Source organism: Salvelinus namaycush, chromosome 34 (assembly GCF_016432855.1).
Source record: "Salvelinus namaycush isolate Seneca chromosome 34, SaNama_1.0, whole genome shotgun sequence".
Taxonomy (NCBI): domain Eukaryota; kingdom Metazoa; phylum Chordata; class Actinopteri; order Salmoniformes; family Salmonidae; genus Salvelinus; species Salvelinus namaycush.
In genome coordinates, this window is record NC_052340.1 from 2,292,022 (window position 1) to 2,312,508 (window position 20,487).

The following is a 20,487-nucleotide window of genomic DNA, read 5'->3' on the forward strand; positions in this document are numbered from 1 at the left end:
GGTAGGCAATTAAGGTCACAGTTATTAAAACTTAGGACACTAAAGATGCCTTTCCACTGACTCTGAAAAACACCAAAAGAAAGATGCCCACGGCCCCTGCTCATCTGCGTGAACGTGCCTTAGGCATGCTGCAAGGAGGCATGAGGACTGCAGATGTGGCCAGGGCAATAAATTGCAGTGTCCGTACTGTGAGACGCCTAAGACGGCGCTACAGGGAGACAGAACGGACAACTGATCGTCCTCGCAGTGGCAGGTCACGGTGTAACAGTACCTGCTCAGGATCGGTATATGCAAACATCACACCTGCGGGACGGGTACAGGGTGGCAACAACAACTGCCCGAGCGAGTTACACCAGGAATGCACAATCCCTCCATCAGTGCTCAGACTGTCCGCAATAGGCTGAGAGAGGCTGGACTGAGGGCTTGTAGGCCTGTTGTAAGGCAAGTCCTCACCAGACATCACCGGCAACAACGTCGCCTATGGTCACAAACCCACCGTCGCTGGACCAGGCAGGACTGGTCCACTGACGAGTTGCGGTTTTGTCTCACCAGGGGTGATGGTCGGATTCGCGTTTATCGTTGAAGAAATTAGCGTTACACCGAGGCCTGTAGTCTGGAGCAGGATCGATTTGGAGGGAGGGTCCGTCATGGTCTGGGGCGGTGTGTCACAGCATCATCGGACTGAGCTTGTTGTCATTGCAGGCAATCTAAACACTGTGTGTTACAGGGAAGACATCCTCCTCCCTCGTGGTACACTTCCTGCAAGCTCATCCTGACATGACCCTCCAGCATGACAATGCCACCAGCCATACTGCTCGTTCTGTGTGTGATTTCCTGCAAGACAGGAATGTCAGTGTTCTGCCATGGCCAGCGAAGAGCCCGGATCTCAATCCCACTGAACACGTCTGGGACCGGTTGGATCGGAGGGTGAGGGCTAGGGCCATTCCCCCCAGAAATGTCCAGGAACTTGCAGTTGCCTTGGTAGAAGACTGGGGTAACATCTCACAGCAAGAATTGGCAAATCTGGTGCAGTCCATGAGGAGGAGATGCACTGCAGTACTTAAATGCAGCTGGTGGCCACACCAGATACTGACTGTTACTTTTGATTTTGACCCCCCCTTTGTTTGTTCAGGGACACATTATTCCATTTCTGTTAGTGACATGTCTGTGGAACCTGTTCAGTTTGTTTCAGTTGTTGAATCTTATGTTTATACAAATATTTACACATGTACAGTTTGATGAAAATAAATGCAGTTTACAGTGAGAGGACGTTTCTTTTTTTGCTGAGTTTATAATAAGAAATATGTTGAAGATTGAAAGTGGGGACTCTTGCTTCGCAAGCCCAAATAATAACTAGAAGTCAGCTTTTGCAAGCCACAATTACTTGTTTCTGTGAAATTACTCCTAAAGAAAGATTTTTGTCCATCTTAATTGACTTTGATGGGACTTTTTTCAGCATTCACTGTAAATGCAATAATGCAACTTGGCACAAATCAGCTACTTTCACAAAATCTTCCTCTACTGCTCTCCTATTCAAATTGAAACAAGAAAGTATACCGATCAAACAATACAGCTATTTTACTAACCACATCAACATTTCCTCAAACATTTTTTATAAACTGAAATGGACCACTTTCCCAAAAAGTTACAGTGTATAAAGTTTACCTTCATTTACCTCGCTGCTATTCAAATCCCAACAAAAATATCTGCTACCAAAACAGTTTTAGTAACCGCGTTACATTTGAAATTGACAACTGTCGCATGACTTTAGACTTAAACTTAGAGGGTATGATCTATTGGTCAACTTTTCTACTATTCAAATCAATAATCAGAATAGAATGATCTACTACCAATCAAGTTACCGCTGTTAGCTGGTATTGAGTGACAAAAAGCAGCTAGCTAACATCAGCGAACAGCTCTCATGTCTCGTCATTGAGCAGGCCAAACCGAGCCGTTGCCATAGATACTTATAGGCAGAGGAGCGCATGGGGTAGCACAGGAAAAATGACGAGGGTGATTGAATTTAGAAGAGAGTAATGAGCAAGGGGCTGGAACCCTATTATAATTATTATTTTTTATCTTTGGAGACCTACAGATTTCAAACTTGGCAGGATGGTGTAAAATGATGCACAAATACATTTGGTTGCCCTATAAGCCACCTTGGACTTCAAAAGGTTAGCCCCGCCTCATCGTTCAACCTAGTCTTGGAATTTGGCACATGGGTTCCTCTACTCGAAGAACAAATTTGCCGCCTGGACCAATGTCACCGTGATGGATCATCCACCAAACAGTGTTGTACGATGAAGATCTGTGTAGTTATTTAGATTTTTATGAATTATCTTTGAAAGACAGGGTACTGAAAAATTGACATTTCTTTTTTGCTGAGTTTAGTTAGTCTTTAGCACGCTAATCTTCTTACACTGTTTAAGCTACAAACGCTGTTCAAACTTTAAAACGTGTAGACAGGTCAGGATTGAGTTGCTTGTATACAACTTTGATATCTTATTTACTTTTTAAACAATTAACTGATGTTTTTGGAACCCCTTTGTTGAAGCTAGGCCTTCAGAGGTACTTTGTCCCTTGCAGTTAGTTAAGTGGTGTTTGTCGCTCTCTAGGTTTTGGCGGCCGTGGTCGTGGGTTTGAAGGAGGAGGAGGTGGTGGACCCAACTTACTGGCTGTCTGTTGAGAACAAGTGACAGGCAGAACCTCGCAACCACCTCTATATACCAAACACCTGAATGCAGTTTTTTAGTCTATGATTGCCATGTGAGTGGTCAAAAAATTCTTGAAAATAAATGAATCACACAATTATACTAAAAACCTACAATAGATGCAACCACAAGGGTGTACTAATGAGCGATGCGAGATAGAAAAATAATAATTGGGGGACTACTGAAATTATATTATTTCAGTGTAGATAAGGGAAGGGTAGGTTAAAATAAAAACATGATAGCCAGACAAGCTATCAAACGATTTGGCACATAAATGGAGTGGAAATTAGCTGACTTCGTGATCTGTAAGGTAAATAACTGTTGTCAAACAGATTACACGTTCTTTGCCTTTTCTGAAACGTAGCAATGTTTAAGACAGACCATGAAATCTAATGTTAACAAGGTACCCAAAAGTAGCTTGAATTAATGTTTTCATTGTATTAGCTTAAAGCTTGTTAAAACAGCGAAATTGTCGCGGAAATCAGCCTTGTTGGCATAGCGACGATGACAATGTCATTTAGGCCTTAATGATCATCACAGCATTGATAAAGCAACTGACGATAATATTTGGCATGACAGGCCTCCATTGATTTTGAGTCACTCAAGGCAAAAGCCCCCCTCCTCCTCATACCTCTGGTAGGGGAAACACTGAAGATATCCGTGTAGCGAACATTCGTGTTAACTCGAGAGATCAGGCGTTTACAAGGCTACTATTGACCAGAGCCAAAAGGAGTGTCAGTTGGGATTGGGCCTGTCAAAGAGCAGCCACAGAGATGTGATTGGGAGGTCTCGCCAGAGCTGTAGTGAATGCAGTGCACACTTGAGCAATCTCGATCATGAACACAGATTTCTTGGTAATCTGGAAATTAAGATGAATTAAAAACTAAGACTGGTGAATTTGTAATTGTTTTCAAGAGTGCGATCTAGCAGGCATATTCTTTAAATCTGTATCCTTGAAATACGCGATCATGGTTTTACGCTCAGCAAGCAATTATAACACACTGACCTGAGCTAAATTACATAAAGAGGAACCACATTCGTGGCAGCCAGAATATAATGAGAGGTAATTCAAGTATGTGGTTTTGTTCCTTGGGTTAGTACGAATCCGAATATTACGCAACATATTCTAGGACTATTGTGGATTCCTAGTCATTATGACGCAGCTGTCACAAATCGTTGAAGAATCGGGAGGGATTCATTTCGTCAGTTGCTGTCAACTTCGAGCATTACCTGCGTCTTACCAGTGTATTTTACTTAATTGTTTCCTTATCCGTGTCTTCTCGTGATATTGAAAAGTCATTAGCTAGTCTACTTGTTTCTTTTCAAGCAATTGTTATTGAACAAGTGTCTTTCTTTTATTGGGTGATCAAAGATCTGCATCCATAAATTCAGCTTGTCATGGATGGAAGCTCAAGTTGTGGATGTCCATGTGCAGGCGATAGTTCACTACAGCCCCCCTCCCCTCCTGAGGCCCTCCTGGTGAAGGTGCAGCCTGTCGTGGACCAAAGCAGCAACGATATGGAGGCTTCACCACAGCGCCCCCCCCACACCTGGATCTTTCCTGCGCCAACAAGGGGTTGCCGACCTGATTGCATTAACTGAACCTGTCCTGCTGGATCAAAGCCCAGTGGACACTTCAACACAGATATGGACACGGCCCCTCTCCCCCGAAGCCCTCCTAACACAGATGCAGCTGCTCCGCCAAGAGCTTGGCGAGTTGACTGCATTAATGCAGCCTGTCGTGGACCAAAGCAGCAACGCTATGGAGGCTTCACCACAGCGCCCCCCCACACCTGGATCTTTCCTGCGCCAACAAGGGGTTGCCGACCTGATTGCATTAACTGAACCTGTCCTGCTGGATCAAAGCCCAGTGGACACTTAACACAGATATGGACACGGCCCCTCTCCCCCGAAGACCTCCTAACACAGATGCAGCTGCTCCGCCAAGAGGTTGTGGAGCTTAGTGCTTCTATCAGCCAAGTTCTGGATGAACCCGAGACAAGCTATTTGGACGCACCGACACCACCTCTCCCTAAAGCCGCCTGGGCCTCCAAGGGTGAGCCTCAGAGGGCCCTGAGCCGGTCCTCCATCTCTAAGAGTGTGGGCATGTCATGGCCGTACTCCATCTACCCTCACTGTGACCTCATCGGCCAACCAGTTCCTGAGGAGAAGCCTGTGGTAATGGTTGACAAGGCTTCCTCAACGCCCAAGAAGATGTCTTTCTGGAGGAGGCTGGTATGTTGTTTTGGGAAGAGGAACAAGACTGGATCCACTAAGAACAACAAGGTCAAGAAGAAGACCAAGGCAAAGGTGGAGAAGACCAAGGTCCAGGAGAAGACCAAGGTGGAGAAGGTGAGATGACCACTGGCTCATCAGTCATAAATAAGTATTGTTATTATGTGCCAGTGTACCATGACCTCTCCTCTAAAGTCTTGTTTCTGTTCTCTGCTTATAGGACACTGCCATGACCAGGGGATATTTCTCCACGTATTTCAACCTCATAAAACTGCTCACAAAGTAATACAACAAACGGGTGAAGAAGTGAACTAGGATTTTTATCGAATTGTTTTTCCTATAGAGTCAGCGGGAAAAACCTGGTTGCCTGATCCAAAGACAAACACATCCTATCCATCAGGATATCCCGAATGGGAGCGATCATAACATACTTATCAAGGCTGGGGTGGTTAATGTTGTTAATCATGTTTTCAATAAAGTTTTATAAATGATCTACAGATTCTACGTGACTTTCATATTATGATAACTTTACGGTTCTGACATGAGAAAAAAGACTCAACATCAAACCCAATGTGGTGATCTGATAATAAAAATTGTGGGTTACAAATCTGGAGAAGTTAAAGCTCCTTTTAAAACACTATCATTCAGCACCCTATGTTGATATGGGTTGCTAAGTCTTATCAATCAAAGAGAAGGTTGTTGATAAAATAAGACTGCCCACCACCAGACTAATTTAAAAGCAGTTTAAATAAAACAATGGTAAAACAGTACAAATGTAGGGTTAAGTTACAGTAAGCATATTCAGGCAAATGATCTTGGTGGACTCACCAAGAGCAGACCAAAGACCATTTACATGAATGCAGTTACGTCCACACTGACATTTGCAGTGGGCAGCAGCCTTGAGTCATTGCCTTGTGTAGCAATATCTAACAAGTGAACTAACAATTCCACAACAACTACCTGATACACGCAAACCTTTACTTAGATTTGTGTTTATTAGGTAGTTGTTGTGGAATAGTTTTTATATATATATAAAAAAAAAAAAAAATGGTATTGAATATTTAAAACGTACAATATACTTGCTGTGAAGCCGCTCAATAACTTCATCACATTAGTCATCTAACACACTCCCATCCAGAGCAACACACAGAGGCAACCAACATCATGCTCACGTCGACAGATCTCCCACAAGGTCAAAAACGGGGACCCGAACCAGCGATCCATCAGCCACCGGCCCAAGCTCCTAACCGCCAGGCCACCAGCCCTCCAAGTTCCACCCCCACAGTTCCCAAAAAGAGCTGCCCCTCAACCATCCGAGACCCCCCACAGTCCTCCAGGTTAGTCAGCTAACCTGGAGTCCAATCAATGAGACGAGATTAGAGATGTTGGTTAGAACTGCCTTGCCCTATAAAAAAAAAAACACTAAAAATCCGAGTTTGCTATTCACAAAAAGCATTGCCTGATGTGAACCATGCCTCAAACAAAAGAGATCTCAGAAGACCTAAGATTAAGAATAGTTGACTTGCATAAAGCTGGAAAGGGTTACAAAAGTATCTCTAAAAGCCTTGATGTTCATCAGTCCACGTTAAGACAAATTGTCTATAAATGGAGAAAGTTCAGCACTGTTGCTACTTTCCCTAGGAGTGGCCGTCCTGCAAGGATGACTGCAAGAGCACAGCGCAGAATGCTCAATGAGGTTAAGAAGAATCTTAGCGTGTCAGCTAAAGACTTACAGAACTCTCTGGAACATGCTAACATCTCTGTTGACGAGTCTACGATATGTAAAACACTAAACAAGAATGGTGTTCATGGGAGAACACCACGGAAGAAGCTACTCCGTCCAAAAAAAACATTGCGGCATGTCTGAAGTTTGCAAAAGTGCAACTGGATGTTTTACAGCGCTACTGGCAAAATGTTCTGTAGGTAGACGAAACTCAAGTTGAGTTGTTTGGAAGAACACTGTGTGGAGAAAAAAAGGCACAGAACACCAGCATCAAAACCTCATCCCAACTGTAAAGTATGGTGGAGGGAGCATCATGGTTTGGGTCTGCTTTGCTTTCTCAGGGCCTGGACAGCTTGCTATCATCAATGGAAAAAATGAATTCAAGTTTATCAAGACATTTTGCAGGAGAATGTAAGGCTATCTGTCCGCCAATTGAAGCGCAACAGAAGTTGGGCGATGCAAAAGGACAATGACCCAAAACACAGAAGTAAATCAACAACAGAATGGCTTCAACAGAAGAAAATACACCTTCTGGAGTGGCCCAGTCAGTCCTGACCTCAACCCGATTGAGATGCTGTGGCATGACCTCAAGAGAGCAGTTCACACCAGACATCCCAAGAATATTGCTGAACTGAAACAGTTTTGTAAAGAAGAATGGTTCAAATTTCCTCCTGACCGTTGTGCAGGTCTGATCCACAACTACAGAAAACGTTTGGTTGAGGTTATTGCTGCCAAAGGAGGGTCAACCAGTTATTAAATCTAAGGTTTCACATACTTTTTCCACCCTGCACTGTGAATGTTTACACTAGAGGTCGACCAATTAATCGGAATGGCCGATTTAATTAGGGCCGATTTCAAGTTTTCATAACAATCTGTAATCGGCATTTTTGGACACGATCATGGACGATTACATTGCACTCCACGAGGAGACTGCGTGGCAGGCTGGCTACCTGTTATGCGAGTGCAGCAAGGAGCCAAGGTAAGGTGCTAGCTAGCATTAAACGTATCTTATAAAAAAACAATCAATCTAAACATAATCACTAGTTAACTACAAATGGTTGATGATATTACTAGTTTATCTAGCTTGTCCTGCGTTGCATATAATCGATGCCTGTCAATTTATCATTGAATCACAGCCTACTACGCCAAACGGGTGATTTAACAAGCGCATTCGCGAAAAAAGCACTTTCGTTGCACCAATGTGTACCTGACCTCAACGCCTTTCTTAAAATCAATTCAGAAGTATATATTTTTAAACCTGCATATTTAGTTAATATTGCCTGCTAACATTAATTTATTTTAACTAGGGAAATTGTCTCACTTCTCTTGCGTTCTGTGCAACAGTCAGGGTATACGCAGCAGTTTGGGCAGCCTGGCTCGTTGCGAACTGTGTGAAGACCATTTCTTCCTAACAAAGACAGCCAACTTCGCCGAACGGGGGATGATTTAACAAATGCGCATTTGCGGGAAAAAAAGCACAATCATTGCATGAATGTACCTAGCAATAAACATCAATGCCTTTCTTAAAATCAATACACAGAAGTATTAAAAAAAAAAAATTAAACCTGTATATTTAGTTAAAAGAAATTAATGTTAGCAGGCAATATTAAACTAGGGAAATTCTCCTGGGAATAATCCTATTCCTGTAAAACCATCAGCAAACTCCTCCAGTACATTGTCTGTCTCTACTGGTGCTGTCACTGATAAAACTAGCTTGATGAGGTCCATAGCTAAACATGCTTTAAGACCTAGCACTACAGGTGCTCTAGTGTCAACAACATAAAAGTCCAACATCATGTCACTTTCCTTGTATTTGCATTTGAAAGTGCATGTGCCTTTTACTGGGAGCTGTTCACCACCATAACCAGTCAGTCTGCGCGTGGTGGGCTGTAGCTCGCACTCAGATGTCAAGCTGCGGTACTTATTCAGAGGAATAATGTTTACTTGTGCACCAGTGTCTAGTTTGAACTTTAGCTTCGTGCCTTGTGTTCCTATCTCAATGTCAGCAAAGGCTTGCTCTGTCTCTGATATTTGACTTTTCTGTGTCACTGAATCAATAAACAGTTCATCTGCGTTTGACTCTTTGATTGACATTTCATCTTCACTCGCTGTGTGTACTGTTTTTCCACGGTAAGCTCTGCACACTTTTGCAAAGTGATTCCATTTTCCACATTTAGTACACTGTTTGCCTTTAGCTGGGCAATTTCCTTGTTCGCCATGCACTTTGTATCCACAATATCCACATGTTTTGAGTCTGTGTCGCTCTGTTTTGGAGTTATGTCTCTCTCCGTTCTAAAACGCGCTCTCTGTGCACCGGAGGTGTGCTTTGATGTCTGCCTGACTGCGTGCACTGCTTGTTCACGTGATGCGCTCGTGCTACCGCGCGAAATGGTTTTCATCTGAGCCTGTGCTAGCTCGTGAGATCTGGCTATGACGATGGCTTTGTCCAGCGTTACCTCAGACCCAACATTCAAAAGTTTCTCTCTCACTCGCGGTGAGTGTATTCCAAATATACAATACGGTCCCTGACCATCTCATCCTTGTTTGCATAATCACCGTCTTTCACAAGCAGACGCAGCTCTGTCACAAACTGTTCAAAAGACTCGCGAGCTCCCTGTACTTTCTCATGGAATTTGTACCTAGCGAATATCGTATTGGTCTTCGGCACAACATATGCTTCAAAACGATCGTAGTATGTTTTCAGTACCTTTGATTCAGCCTCGGTAAGTGTCCATGTGTTGTAAATATCTCTCCCTTTTTCACCGATCCAGAGGAGCAAGTAGCTGCATTTTCCCTCTTCTCCTCTGTCCTTCAGAGGACCCGTGAACATTAACTCCACATGCTGTTTGAATTTACGCCATGCATCGGGTAAATTTGTAGACTCCCAAGTCCATTCGAGGTGAAGGAACTCCAGAAAAATCCATCTTGTAAGACCTTTTACTCTGACACCATGTCTTGTTTTGTACACTTTGTACAAAATAATAAAATGCAGTACTACAGGATATTTCTTGACATAGCTCTTTATTAGCTAGCTATAACTGGCATGTTCACATATCGCCAACCAGGATCAAACTGACCATGGCCTAACCATTTGGGTGGTCTTAACCAATCATAGCACAGTATGATATGGCGGTAAAATGCATCCAATTATAATTCAGTATGTTTACACATATGAATATTACACCTTCTACTGCCTGTACGGGGCACGGAACCCTCGCCGATCCTCTACGACTGGAATACCGACATAATCTGACCGAGGACTCCAACAGGCCCCTCAAGCGCGACGCCCGCTGAAGGCCCATTCTGCTAACCTGCTAGCTACCTAGAGCTACCCGGAACCCTATTAATTCCACGACTGGTCTATCGATGTCACAGCACGGAGGCAAAAACAGACGTACCCCCATCGCGACGTCCCCCAAAGGCTAACTTGCTAGCCCCGGTCTGCTAACTGCTAACCCCTGGTAACTGCTTGCTTGCTAACCCGGTCTGCTAACTGCTAGTTTGGCATCCCCGGTATGCTAACTGCTAAGCTTGATTAGCCCCGGCCTACTAACTGTTAGCATCGGCCTGCTAACTGTCTGAATCGCCGTGTCCCATGACGAAGGTCTGCGTATTCAAAATGCGTAACACAACGAGATAGTAAGAAGAAACAGGGATATTCTCAATTGGTTTATCAACACCACTGCGTTTTTGGGCATGCAAAAATTAGAGGGCACAACGAGAGAGAATGTTCCGCTAACTAACAAGTGCAACCACAAGGAGCTTGTAGCAGTAATTGCACGTTTCGATGCTTTACTTGCTGAACATATGGAACTTTCAGTCTTTTCTGGGATCATTCAGAATGGTTTGATAGCTTCCATCGCATCATCCCCATTAAAAGTTAGATTAAAGAGAGGTTGACGCAGCGCGCTCAAGTAGGCTTTCCACTTTCCTCCGGTATTTATTTAGCAAAGATGATAAAACATCACTCCGGACAGACAGACACAAGCAAAAACGTATTAAATAAATGTTGCAGCAGCCTAGGCCACACCTAAACATTCGAGATTTGACTTGCTGTATGGGATGAAAACGAGACCATTTTTCAGTCTGATCAACTGTAGGCTACTAATAAGAGCAGATGCATACAGCCTACTATGTGCGCTGTCCATTTGGCCAGGGTAATTAATTGGTAGCGTTATGTATTTACAGTCCATTTGTGTGTCAGGAGAAAATGTGAATGTGATCAAATTTGGTTTATATTCAAAATTGGGCTGGCTAGGCTGCCTATACGTTTTCAATCCAAAATTATTAACTGGAATGAATTATCATAATAGTGATGACAGATGTAAGTAAATTTGTATAAGGCCTGCAGTTGCATAGGCCTGCATGATGCAAACATGCATAAAGCAAGCTCAGCCCTTTGAGTTCTATTGTCTATCAATTGTTGTCTCTGGGTAGAGGAAATCCCCTACCTACTCTCCTCTAAATATAATTCATATGAGACCTGATTAGGGACCTTAAGGTCCAGAGTTCTCCTGGATAGGTTAACAGATAAGGAAAAACTCCAGGCCCCAGTGGGTAAAAAATTGCCCCCCAACCCTGGTTGCCACCAGTCTGCTTGCTGTTGTTGGTTATCGTCAGGTATGTGGATGATCAGGGCTTTATTCAGGAACGTTTCTTGGGCTACTTTGATGTGTCAAGTGGGCGAGATGCGCAGTCTTTGTTTAACTTCATGGACAAACTTGTTGTTCAAACCTACAATGGCGCAGCTGTAATGGAAATACAAATAGCAGATACATTCCATCTAAGTCCCCTCCTGTTCCCTGATTTAAGAAGTGACCACTCCACTATGATTGTCAACTCTCTCCTGACATGAACTGAAGCCACGTCTCATGTTCCCGCTCATCCACTGTTACATTTAATGTTTCCTCTCCAAGCACTGTGAGTACCCCTATCAATTTTCTCTCATTACTGTATGTATAGTCAATCACATTACACATCAATGATTTTACTCCTTGCTTGGACTAACTCATTCTTAGCTCTTTTGTCTAACAGTGTAGTGTGTTGTGTTATTGTTTTTTGTCTTCCCAGTCATCTCCTGTCCTGCACTGAAGTCAAGCCACTGAAGACCTCAATTCATGCCTCATACCCTCATTCAATCACTGCTGTGATCCCTTCCCAAAACGGTGTATGTAGCCCTCTCTTTCTCATTCCCCATAATATTGTACTAGAAATCTTTATTAAATGCTTTAGGTTAAAACAATTACTCTGACGATGTTTGAAACACGCTTTGACGTCTCCGTATGTCTATACCGTGGGCCTTCTCAGTTTTTCAAGTCACCAGCCTCCACTGATCACAGTGCTAGCTGTGCCACTAGAGATCCTGGTTCGAGTCCAGGCTCAGTCGCAGCCGGCCACGACCGGGAGACACATGGGGCGGTGCATATTTGGCCCAGCGTTGTCCGGGTTAGGGGAGGGTTTGGCCGGCAGGGATGTTCTTGTCCCAAATTGGGGAGAAAAAGGAATATGAAAATACAATAGTTTCCAGGGGGGTGGGTTGATTCTCCTCCAGATATCAAACAGAAAAAGGCATCTAGAATTAGCATGCCAACAAGACTACATTTTGTTGGATCCAGGTAGGACTGTATCATAGCCACAGAGACATTCCTGCATAAATGCCTGCAGGAGGATGGATGGGACTTATCATACAACAGCAACATCAACCTGTGGAAACCTATCTTACACATGCCAGGAGGGAGTGAAAACCTCCAGTGCAAACAGCTACTCCATTTGCTCTACATAAAAGCATGTACTGTAGGCTATGCATGCAGAGTAGGGTTGATTATTTTTCCCGGTATTTTACAAATGTTCCATCCCGAGAATAAATCACTTTTCTCCCAGGGAACCTGGTGTCATTCAAAAGCATATAATTAGGCCTATGTCTGGATTTGATTAGAGCTTTGATCTAAAATTCAAGCCTGATGCTACCTGAGCCTGATGAGCCCTACATTAAAGACATTTAATGAGCCCAAGCCCAAAGAAGCCCAAATTATTGTGCCATTATTCAATACATACAGTGCATTCGGGAAGTATTCAGACCTTTTGACTTTTAACACATTTTGTTACGTTACAGCCTTATTCTAAAATTGATTAAATAAATGTTTTCCCTTCATCAAGCTACACACAATACCCCATAATGACAAAGCAAAAACTGTTTTTTAGAAATGTTTGCTGATATGACAGTGTTGGTATTTCTGCTGTAAAATCACATATATTGTAATGTCCTTAAGTCTATTGACCAACTGGTCAATCTAAGTATTTCGGAGTGAAGCGCATGATTGCCAAAATCAACCTACGCTTCTTCTGACGTGGAATTGTCAAGGAGGTGGACAGCTGGGCAAGTGAAATAACCTTTTGTTTATCAATCACATTCTATTATATCTGAAGTTATTATGTTTTCAATGAACGTCATATCAGAGAGCACACAATGTTTAAATGTGTTACTTTTAGCTTAAAAAAGGTCGGTACCCTGTCTAGCCTGACAGAAGTTTGAGAGGGCAAAGACTGTGGCGCCGGAGTTGAAGCCCCATCAAAGTAGTTTCACCATGGCACATGATCGGTAAGTGTCCCAATTCAAATTTTGCAGAGTTCAGTCAAATCAAAGTTTATTTGTCACGTGCGCCGAAAACAACAGGTGAAGTAGACCTTACAGTGAAATGCTTACTTACAGGCTCTAACCAATAGTGCAATAAAAAAAGAAAATAAAAAAAGTTATTAGGTAAGTAAAGAAATAAAAATAACAGTAGCGAGGCTATACACAGTAGCGAGGCTATATACAGGCACTGGTTAGTTGGGCTAATTGAGGTAGTATGTACATGTAGATATGGTTAAAGTGACTAGCAGTAGTGTAAAAGAGGGGGTGGAGGGTGGCGGGACACAATGCAGATAGCCCGGTTAGCCAATGTGCGGGGGCACTGGTTAGTCGGGCTAATTGAGGTAGTATATACATGAATATATAGTTAAAGTGACTATGCATATATGATAAACAGAGAGTAGCAGCAGCTTAAAAGTAAAAGAGGGGTTGGGGGGCACACAATGCAAATAGTCCGGGCTATATTATTATAGTGTGTGTGTCAGTATCCTAACAAATATGAAAATCTGCATACTTTTAGCCCTTTCCAGCTTTATGCAAGTCAACAATTCTTAATCTTAGGTCTTCTGAGGTCTTTGTTCGAGGCATGGTTCACATCAGGCAATGCTTCTTGTGAATAGCAAACTGAAATTATGAGTGTTTTTTTTATAGGGCAAGGCAGCTCTAACCAACATCTCCAATCTTGTCATTGATTGGACTCCAGGTTAGTCATTAACCTAGAGGTTCACATACTTTTTCCAACCTACACTGAATGTTTTTCAATTCTGTATTCAATGTAGAGTAGAAAAATGCAATAATTTGTGTGTTATTAGTTTAAGCACACTATGTTTGTCTATTTTTGTGACCTAGATGAAGATCAGATCAAATTTGATGACCAATTTATGCAGAAATCCGGGTAATTCCAAAGGCACTTACTTAATCTTGCCACTATCTCCCATTTATAACACTGCACTAATCCACCAAATGTTCTCACAGTAAAGTGTAACCTGTGTATGTGCTTGTTTACATCTGTCTCCTACCCTCTTCCCTTTAACTCTGCTCCTGTCCTCCATTACCAACCACCCTCCAACTTTTCATGACATCATCTACAGCTACTGTTGTTGTTATGCGGCCCGCTACCAAGGACTGTGTGCCCCCCCCTTCTCTGTGGCCGACGTGAGTAAGACATTTAAATGTGTTTACGGGCATATTCAATCTCTCCATATTCCAGTCTGCTGTCCCCACATGCTTCAAGATGGCCACCATTGTTCCTGTACCCAAGAAGGCAAAGATAACTGAACTAAATGACTACCGTCCCGTAGCACTCACTTCAGTCATCATGAAGTGCTCTGAGAGACTAGTCAAGGATCATATCACCTCCACCTTACCTGCCACCCTAGACCCACTTCAATTTGCATACCGCCTCAATAGTTCCAAAGACGATGCAATCACACTGCACACTGCCCTATCCCATCTGTACAAGAGGATGTACAGAATGTAAGAATGCTGTTCATTGACTACAGCTCATTATTCAACATCATAGTTCCCTCCAAGCTCATCATTAAGCTTGAGGCCCTGGGTCTCAACCCCGCCCTGTGTAATTGGGTCCTGGACTTTCTGATGGGTCGCCCCCAGGTGGTGAAGGTAGGAAACAACATCTCCACTTCGCTGATCCTCAACACCGGGGCCCCACAAGGGTGTGTGCTCAGCCCCCTCCTGTACTCCCTGTTCACCCATGACTGCGTGGCCATGCACGCCTCCATCTCAATCATCAAGTTTGCAGACGACACAACAGTAGTGGGCTTGATTACCAACAACGACAAGACATCCTACAGGGAGGAGGTGAGAGCACTCTGAGTGTGGTGTCAGGAAAAAAAACTCTCACTAAACGTCAGCAAAACAAAGGAAATGATCGTGGACTTCAGGAAACATCAGAGGGAGCACCCCCCTATCCACATTGACGGGACAGCGGTGGAGAAGGTGGAAAGTTTTTAAGTTCCTTGGCGTACACATCACAGACAAACTGAAATGGTCCACCCACACAGACGGTGTGGTGAAGGCACAACAGCTCCTCTTCAACCTCAGGAGGCTGTAAGAAATTTGGCTTCTGTCACCTAAAACCCTCACAAACTTTTACAGATGCACAATTGAGAGCATCCTGTCGGGCTGTATCACCGCCTGGTAAGGCAACTGCACCGCGCACAACCGCAAGGCTCTCCAGAGGGTGGTGCGGTCTGCACAACGCATCACTGGGGGCAAACCATCTGCCCTCTAGGACACCTACAGCACCCGATGTCACAGGAAGGCCAAAAAGATCATCAAGGACAACAACCACCGGAGCCACTGCATGTTCACTCCGCAACCATCCAGAAAGCGAGGTCAGTACAGGTGCATCAAAGCTGGGACCGAGAGACTGAAAAACAGCTTCTATCGCAAGGCCATCAGACTGTTAAACAGCCATCACTAACACAGACTCGAAATCATTGGCCACTTTCATAAATTAATCAGTCGTCACTTTAATAGTGCCACTTTAATAATGTTTACATATCTGACATTACTCATCTCATATTTGTATATACTGTATTTTATGCCATCTGTTGCATCTTGCCTATGCCGCTCGATCAATGCTCATCCATATACAGTTGAAGTTGGAAGTTTACATACTCCTTAGCCAAATACATTTAAACTCAGTTTTTCACAATTCCTGACATTTAATCCTAGTAAAAAATTCCCTGTCTTAGGTCAGTTAGGATCACCACTTTATTTTAGGAATGTGAAATGTCAGAATAATAGTAGAGAGAATGATTTATTTCAGTTTTTATATTTTTCATCACATTCACTGTGGGTCAGAAGATAACATACACTCAATTAGTATTTGGTAGCATTGCCTTTAAATTGTTGGGTTAAACGTTTTGGGTAGCCTTCCACAAGCTTCCCACAATAAGTTGGGTGAATTCTGGCCCATTCCTCCTGACAGAGCTGGTGTAACTGAGTCAGGTTTGTAGGCCTCCTTGCTCGCACACGCTTTTTCAGTTCTGACCACAAATTTTGTATAGGATTGAGGTCAGGGCTTTGTGATGGCCACTCCAATACCTTGACTTTGCTGACCTTAAGCCATTTTGCCACAACTTTGGAAGTATGCTTGGGGTCATTGTCCATTTGGATGAACCATTTGTGACCAACCTTCAACTTCCTGACTGATGTCTTGAGATGTTTCAATATATGCTTCAATGTTCCTCGGCTAGCAAGCCTCCCCCTGTTTCCTCCAAACATAACGATGGGCATTATGGCCAAACAGTTCTATTTTTGTTTCATCAGATCAGAAGACATTTCTCCAAAAAGTACGATCTTTGTCCCCATGTGCAGTTGCAAACCGTAGTGTTGCTTTTTTATGGTGGTTTTGGAGCAGTGGCTTCTTCCTTGCTGAGCGGCCTTTCAGCTTATGTCGATATAGGACTCGCTTTACTGTGGCTATAGATACTTTTGTACCTGTTTCCTCCAGCATCTTCACAAGGTCCTTTGCTGTTGTTCTGGGATTGATTTGCACTTTTCTCACCAAAGTACGTTCATCTCGAGGAGACAGAAAACGTCTCCTTCCTGAGCGGTAGGATGGCTGCGTTGTCCCATGGTGTTTATACTTGCGTACTATTGTTTGTACAGATGAACGTGGTACCTTCAGGCATTTGGAAATTGCTCCCAAGGATGAACCAGACTTGTGGGGGTCTACAATTTATTTTCTGAGATCTTGGCTGACTTCTTTTGATTTTCCCATGATGTCAAGCAAAGAGGCACTGAGTTTGAAGGTAGGCCTTGAAATACAGGTACACCTCCAATTGACTAAAATTGTCAATTAGCCTATCAGAAGCTTCTAAAGCCATTACATAATTTTCTGGAATTTTCCAAGCTGTTTAAAGGTGCAGTCAACTTAGTGTATGTAAACTTCTGACCCACTGGAATTGTGATACAGTGTGAAATAATCTGTATGTAAAAAATTGTTGGAAAAATTACTTGTGTCATGCACAAAGTAGATGTCCTAACTGACTTGCCAAAACTATAGTTTGTTAACAAGACATTTGTGGAGTGGTTGAAAAATGAGTTTTAATGACTCCAACCTAAGTGTATGTAAACTTCTGACTTCAACTGTATTTATATGTACATTTTCTTATTCCATCCCTTTAGATGTGTGTATTAGGTAGTTGTGGAATTGTTCAATTACTTGTTAGATATTACTGCACTGTTGGAACTAGAAGCGCAAGAATTTTGCTACACTCACATTAACATCTGCTAACCATGTGTATGTGACAAATAAAATTTGATTTGAACAAAGAGAGCAGCAGTGCCTGGACTTTGCAGTCTCCCTCTCCAAGCCCCCCTTCTGAGACTGGCTGTCTGTTGAGAACAAGTGACAGACAGAACCTCCAACCACCTCTATATTCCAAACACCAGAATGCAGTTTTTTAGTCTATGATTGCCATGTGAGTGGTCAAAAAATCTTAGAAAATAAATGAATCACACAATTGGACCAAAAACGATCAAAGTTTATGTATTACAATCTTAATATTGCCAGGTTGGTTTTCACAGCTGTTTCACAAGGTAATGTTATTAGTTGTAAATTATCCTTCGATCGTAGATATTTGCTCCACGTTATTGTTGTATTCTAGGACCTACAATAGATGTTGCATAGTACACAATGGTGTACTAATGAGCGATGCGAGATAGAAAAATAATAATTGGGGGACTACTGAAATTATATTATTTCAGTGTAGATAAGGGAAGGGTAGGTTAAAATAAAAACATGATAGCCAGACAAGCTATCAAACGATTTGGCACATAAATGGAGTGGAAATTAGCTGACTTCGTGATCTGTAAAGTAAATAACTGTTGTCAAGCAGATTACACGTTCTTTTCCGAAACGTAGCAATGTTTAAGACCGAACATGAAATCGAATGTTAACAAGGTACCCAAAAGTAGCTCGAATTAATGCTTTCATTTTATTAGCTTAAAGCTTGTTAAAACAGCGAAATTGTCGCGGAAATCAGCCTTGTTGGCATAGCGACGATGACAATGTCATTTAGGCCTTAATGATCATCACAGCGTTGATAAAGCAACTGACGATAATATTTGGCATGACAGGACCAAATAGATTTTGTTAAAATGTTTGAGTCACTCAGATAGCATAAGAACAAGGCAAAAGCCCCCCTCCTCATATCTCTGGTAGGGGAAACACTGAAGATATCCGTGTAGCGAACATTCGTGTAAACTCGAGAGATCAGGCGTTTACAAGGCTACTATTGACCAGAGCCAAAAGGAGTGTCAGTTGGGATTGGGCCTGTCAAAGATCAGCCACAGAGATGTGATTGGGAGGTCTCGCCAGAGCTGTAGTGAATGCAGTGCACACTTGAGCCATCTCGATCATGGACACAGATTCGTTGGTAATCTGGAAATTAAGATGAATTAAAAACTAAGACTGGTGAATTTGTAATTGTTTTCAAGAGCGCGATCTAGCAGGCGTATTCTTTAAATCTGTATCCTTGAAATACGCGAGCATGGTTTTACGGTCAGCAAGCAATTATAACACACTGACCTGAGCTAAATTACATAAAGAGGAACCACATTCGTGACAGCCAGAATATAATGAGAGGTAATTCAAGTATGTGGTTTTGTTCCTTGGGTTAGTACGAATCCGAATATTACGCAACATATTCTAGGACTATTGTGGATTCCTAGTCATTATGACGCAGCTGTCACAAATCGTTGAAGAATCGGGAGGGATTCATTTCGTCAGTTGCTGTCAACTTCGAGCATTACCTGCGTCTTACCAGTGTATTTTACTTAATTGTTTCCTTATCCGTGTCTTCTCGTGATATTGAAAAGTCATTAGCTAGTCTACTTGTTTCTTTTCAAGCAATTATTATTGAACAAGTGTCTTTCTTTTATTGGGTGATCAAAGATCTGCATCCATAAATTCAGCTTGTCATGGATGGAAGCTCAAGTTGTGGATGGCCATGTGCAGGCGATAGTTCACCACAGCCCCCCTCCCCTCCTGAGGCCCTCCTGGTGAAGGTGCAGCCTGTCGTGGATCAAAGCCCAGTGGACACTTCAACACAGATATGGACACGGCCCCTCTCCCCCGAAGACCTCCTAACACAGATGCAGCTGCTCCGCCAAGAGGTTGTGGAGCTTAGTGCTTCTATCAGCCAAGTTCTGGATGAACCCGAGACAAGCTATTTGGACGCACCGACACCACCTCTCCCTAAAGCCGCCTGGGCCTCCAAGGGTGAGCCTCAGAGGGCCCTGAGCCGGTCCTCCATCTCTAAGAGTGTGGGCATGTCATGGCCGTACTCCATCTACCCTCACTGTGACCTCATCGGCCAACCAGTTCCTGAGGAGAAGCCTGTGGTAATGGTTGACAAGGCTTCCTCAACGCCCAAGAAGATGTCTTTCTGGAGGAGGCTGGTATGTTGTTTTGGGAAGAGGAACAAGACTAGATCCACTAAGAACAACAAGGTCAAGAAGAAGACCAAGGCAAAGGGGGAGAAGACCAAGGTCCAGGAGAAGACCAAGGCCAAGAAGATGTCTTTCTGGAGGATGCTGGCATGTTGTTTTGGGAAGAGGAACAAGACTGGATCCACTAAGAACAACAAGGTCAAGAAGAAGACCAAGGCAAAGGGGGAGAAGACCAAGGTCCAGGAGAAGACCAAGGTGGAGAAGGTGAGATGACCACTGGCTCATCAGTCATAAATAAGTATTGTTATTATGTGCCAGTGTACCATGACCTCTCCTCTAAAGTCTTGTTTCTGTTCTATGCTTATAGGACACTGCCATGACCAGGGGATGTTTCTCCACGTATTTCAACCTCATAAAACTGCTCACAAAGTAATACGACAAACGGGTGAAGAAGTGAACCAGGACTTTTATCGAATTGTTTTTCCTATAGAGTCAGCGGGAAAAACCTGGTTGCCTGATCCAAAGACAAACACATCCTATCCATCAGGATATCCCGAATGGGAGAGATCATAACATACTTATCAAGGCTGGGGTGGTTAATGTTGTTAATCATGTTTTCAATAAAGTTTTCTAAATGATCTACAGATTCTACGTGACTTTCATATTATGATAACTTTAGGGTTCTGACATGAGAAAAAAGACTCAACATCAAACCCAATGTGGTGATCTGATAATAAAAATTGTGGGTTACAAATCTGGAG

The 20,487-nt window shown here is 43.0% G+C and overlaps 1 protein-coding gene across 6 annotated transcripts; it reads left to right on the forward strand.

Moving 5' to 3' along the window:
- The first annotated feature begins 4,248 nt into the window (after positions 1–4,248).
- On the forward strand, positions 4,249–20,364 carry LOC120028849. 6 transcript variants are annotated; one of them, XM_038974097.1, is made up of 4 exons: positions 11,805–13,267; positions 19,230–19,843; positions 19,982–19,990; positions 20,094–20,364. In XM_038974097.1, exons 2-4 carry the CDS (start codon positions 19,256–19,258, stop codon positions 20,157–20,159), a joined length of 663 nt encoding a protein of 220 aa, XP_038830025.1. In that variant the 5' UTR covers positions 11,805–13,267; positions 19,230–19,255; the 3' UTR covers positions 20,160–20,364. The 6 variants fall into 6 exon arrangements, with proteins under 6 accessions (XP_038830026.1, XP_038830025.1, XP_038830021.1 ...); XM_038974094.1 differs by lacking the exon at positions 11,805–13,267 and adding exons at positions 15,515–15,657; positions 17,607–17,754 and having other exon boundaries at positions 19,230–19,990; XM_038974096.1 differs by lacking the exon at positions 11,805–13,267 and adding exons at positions 15,515–15,657; positions 17,607–17,754 and having other exon boundaries at positions 19,250–19,990.
- The last annotated feature ends 123 nt before the right edge of the window (positions 20,365–20,487 follow it).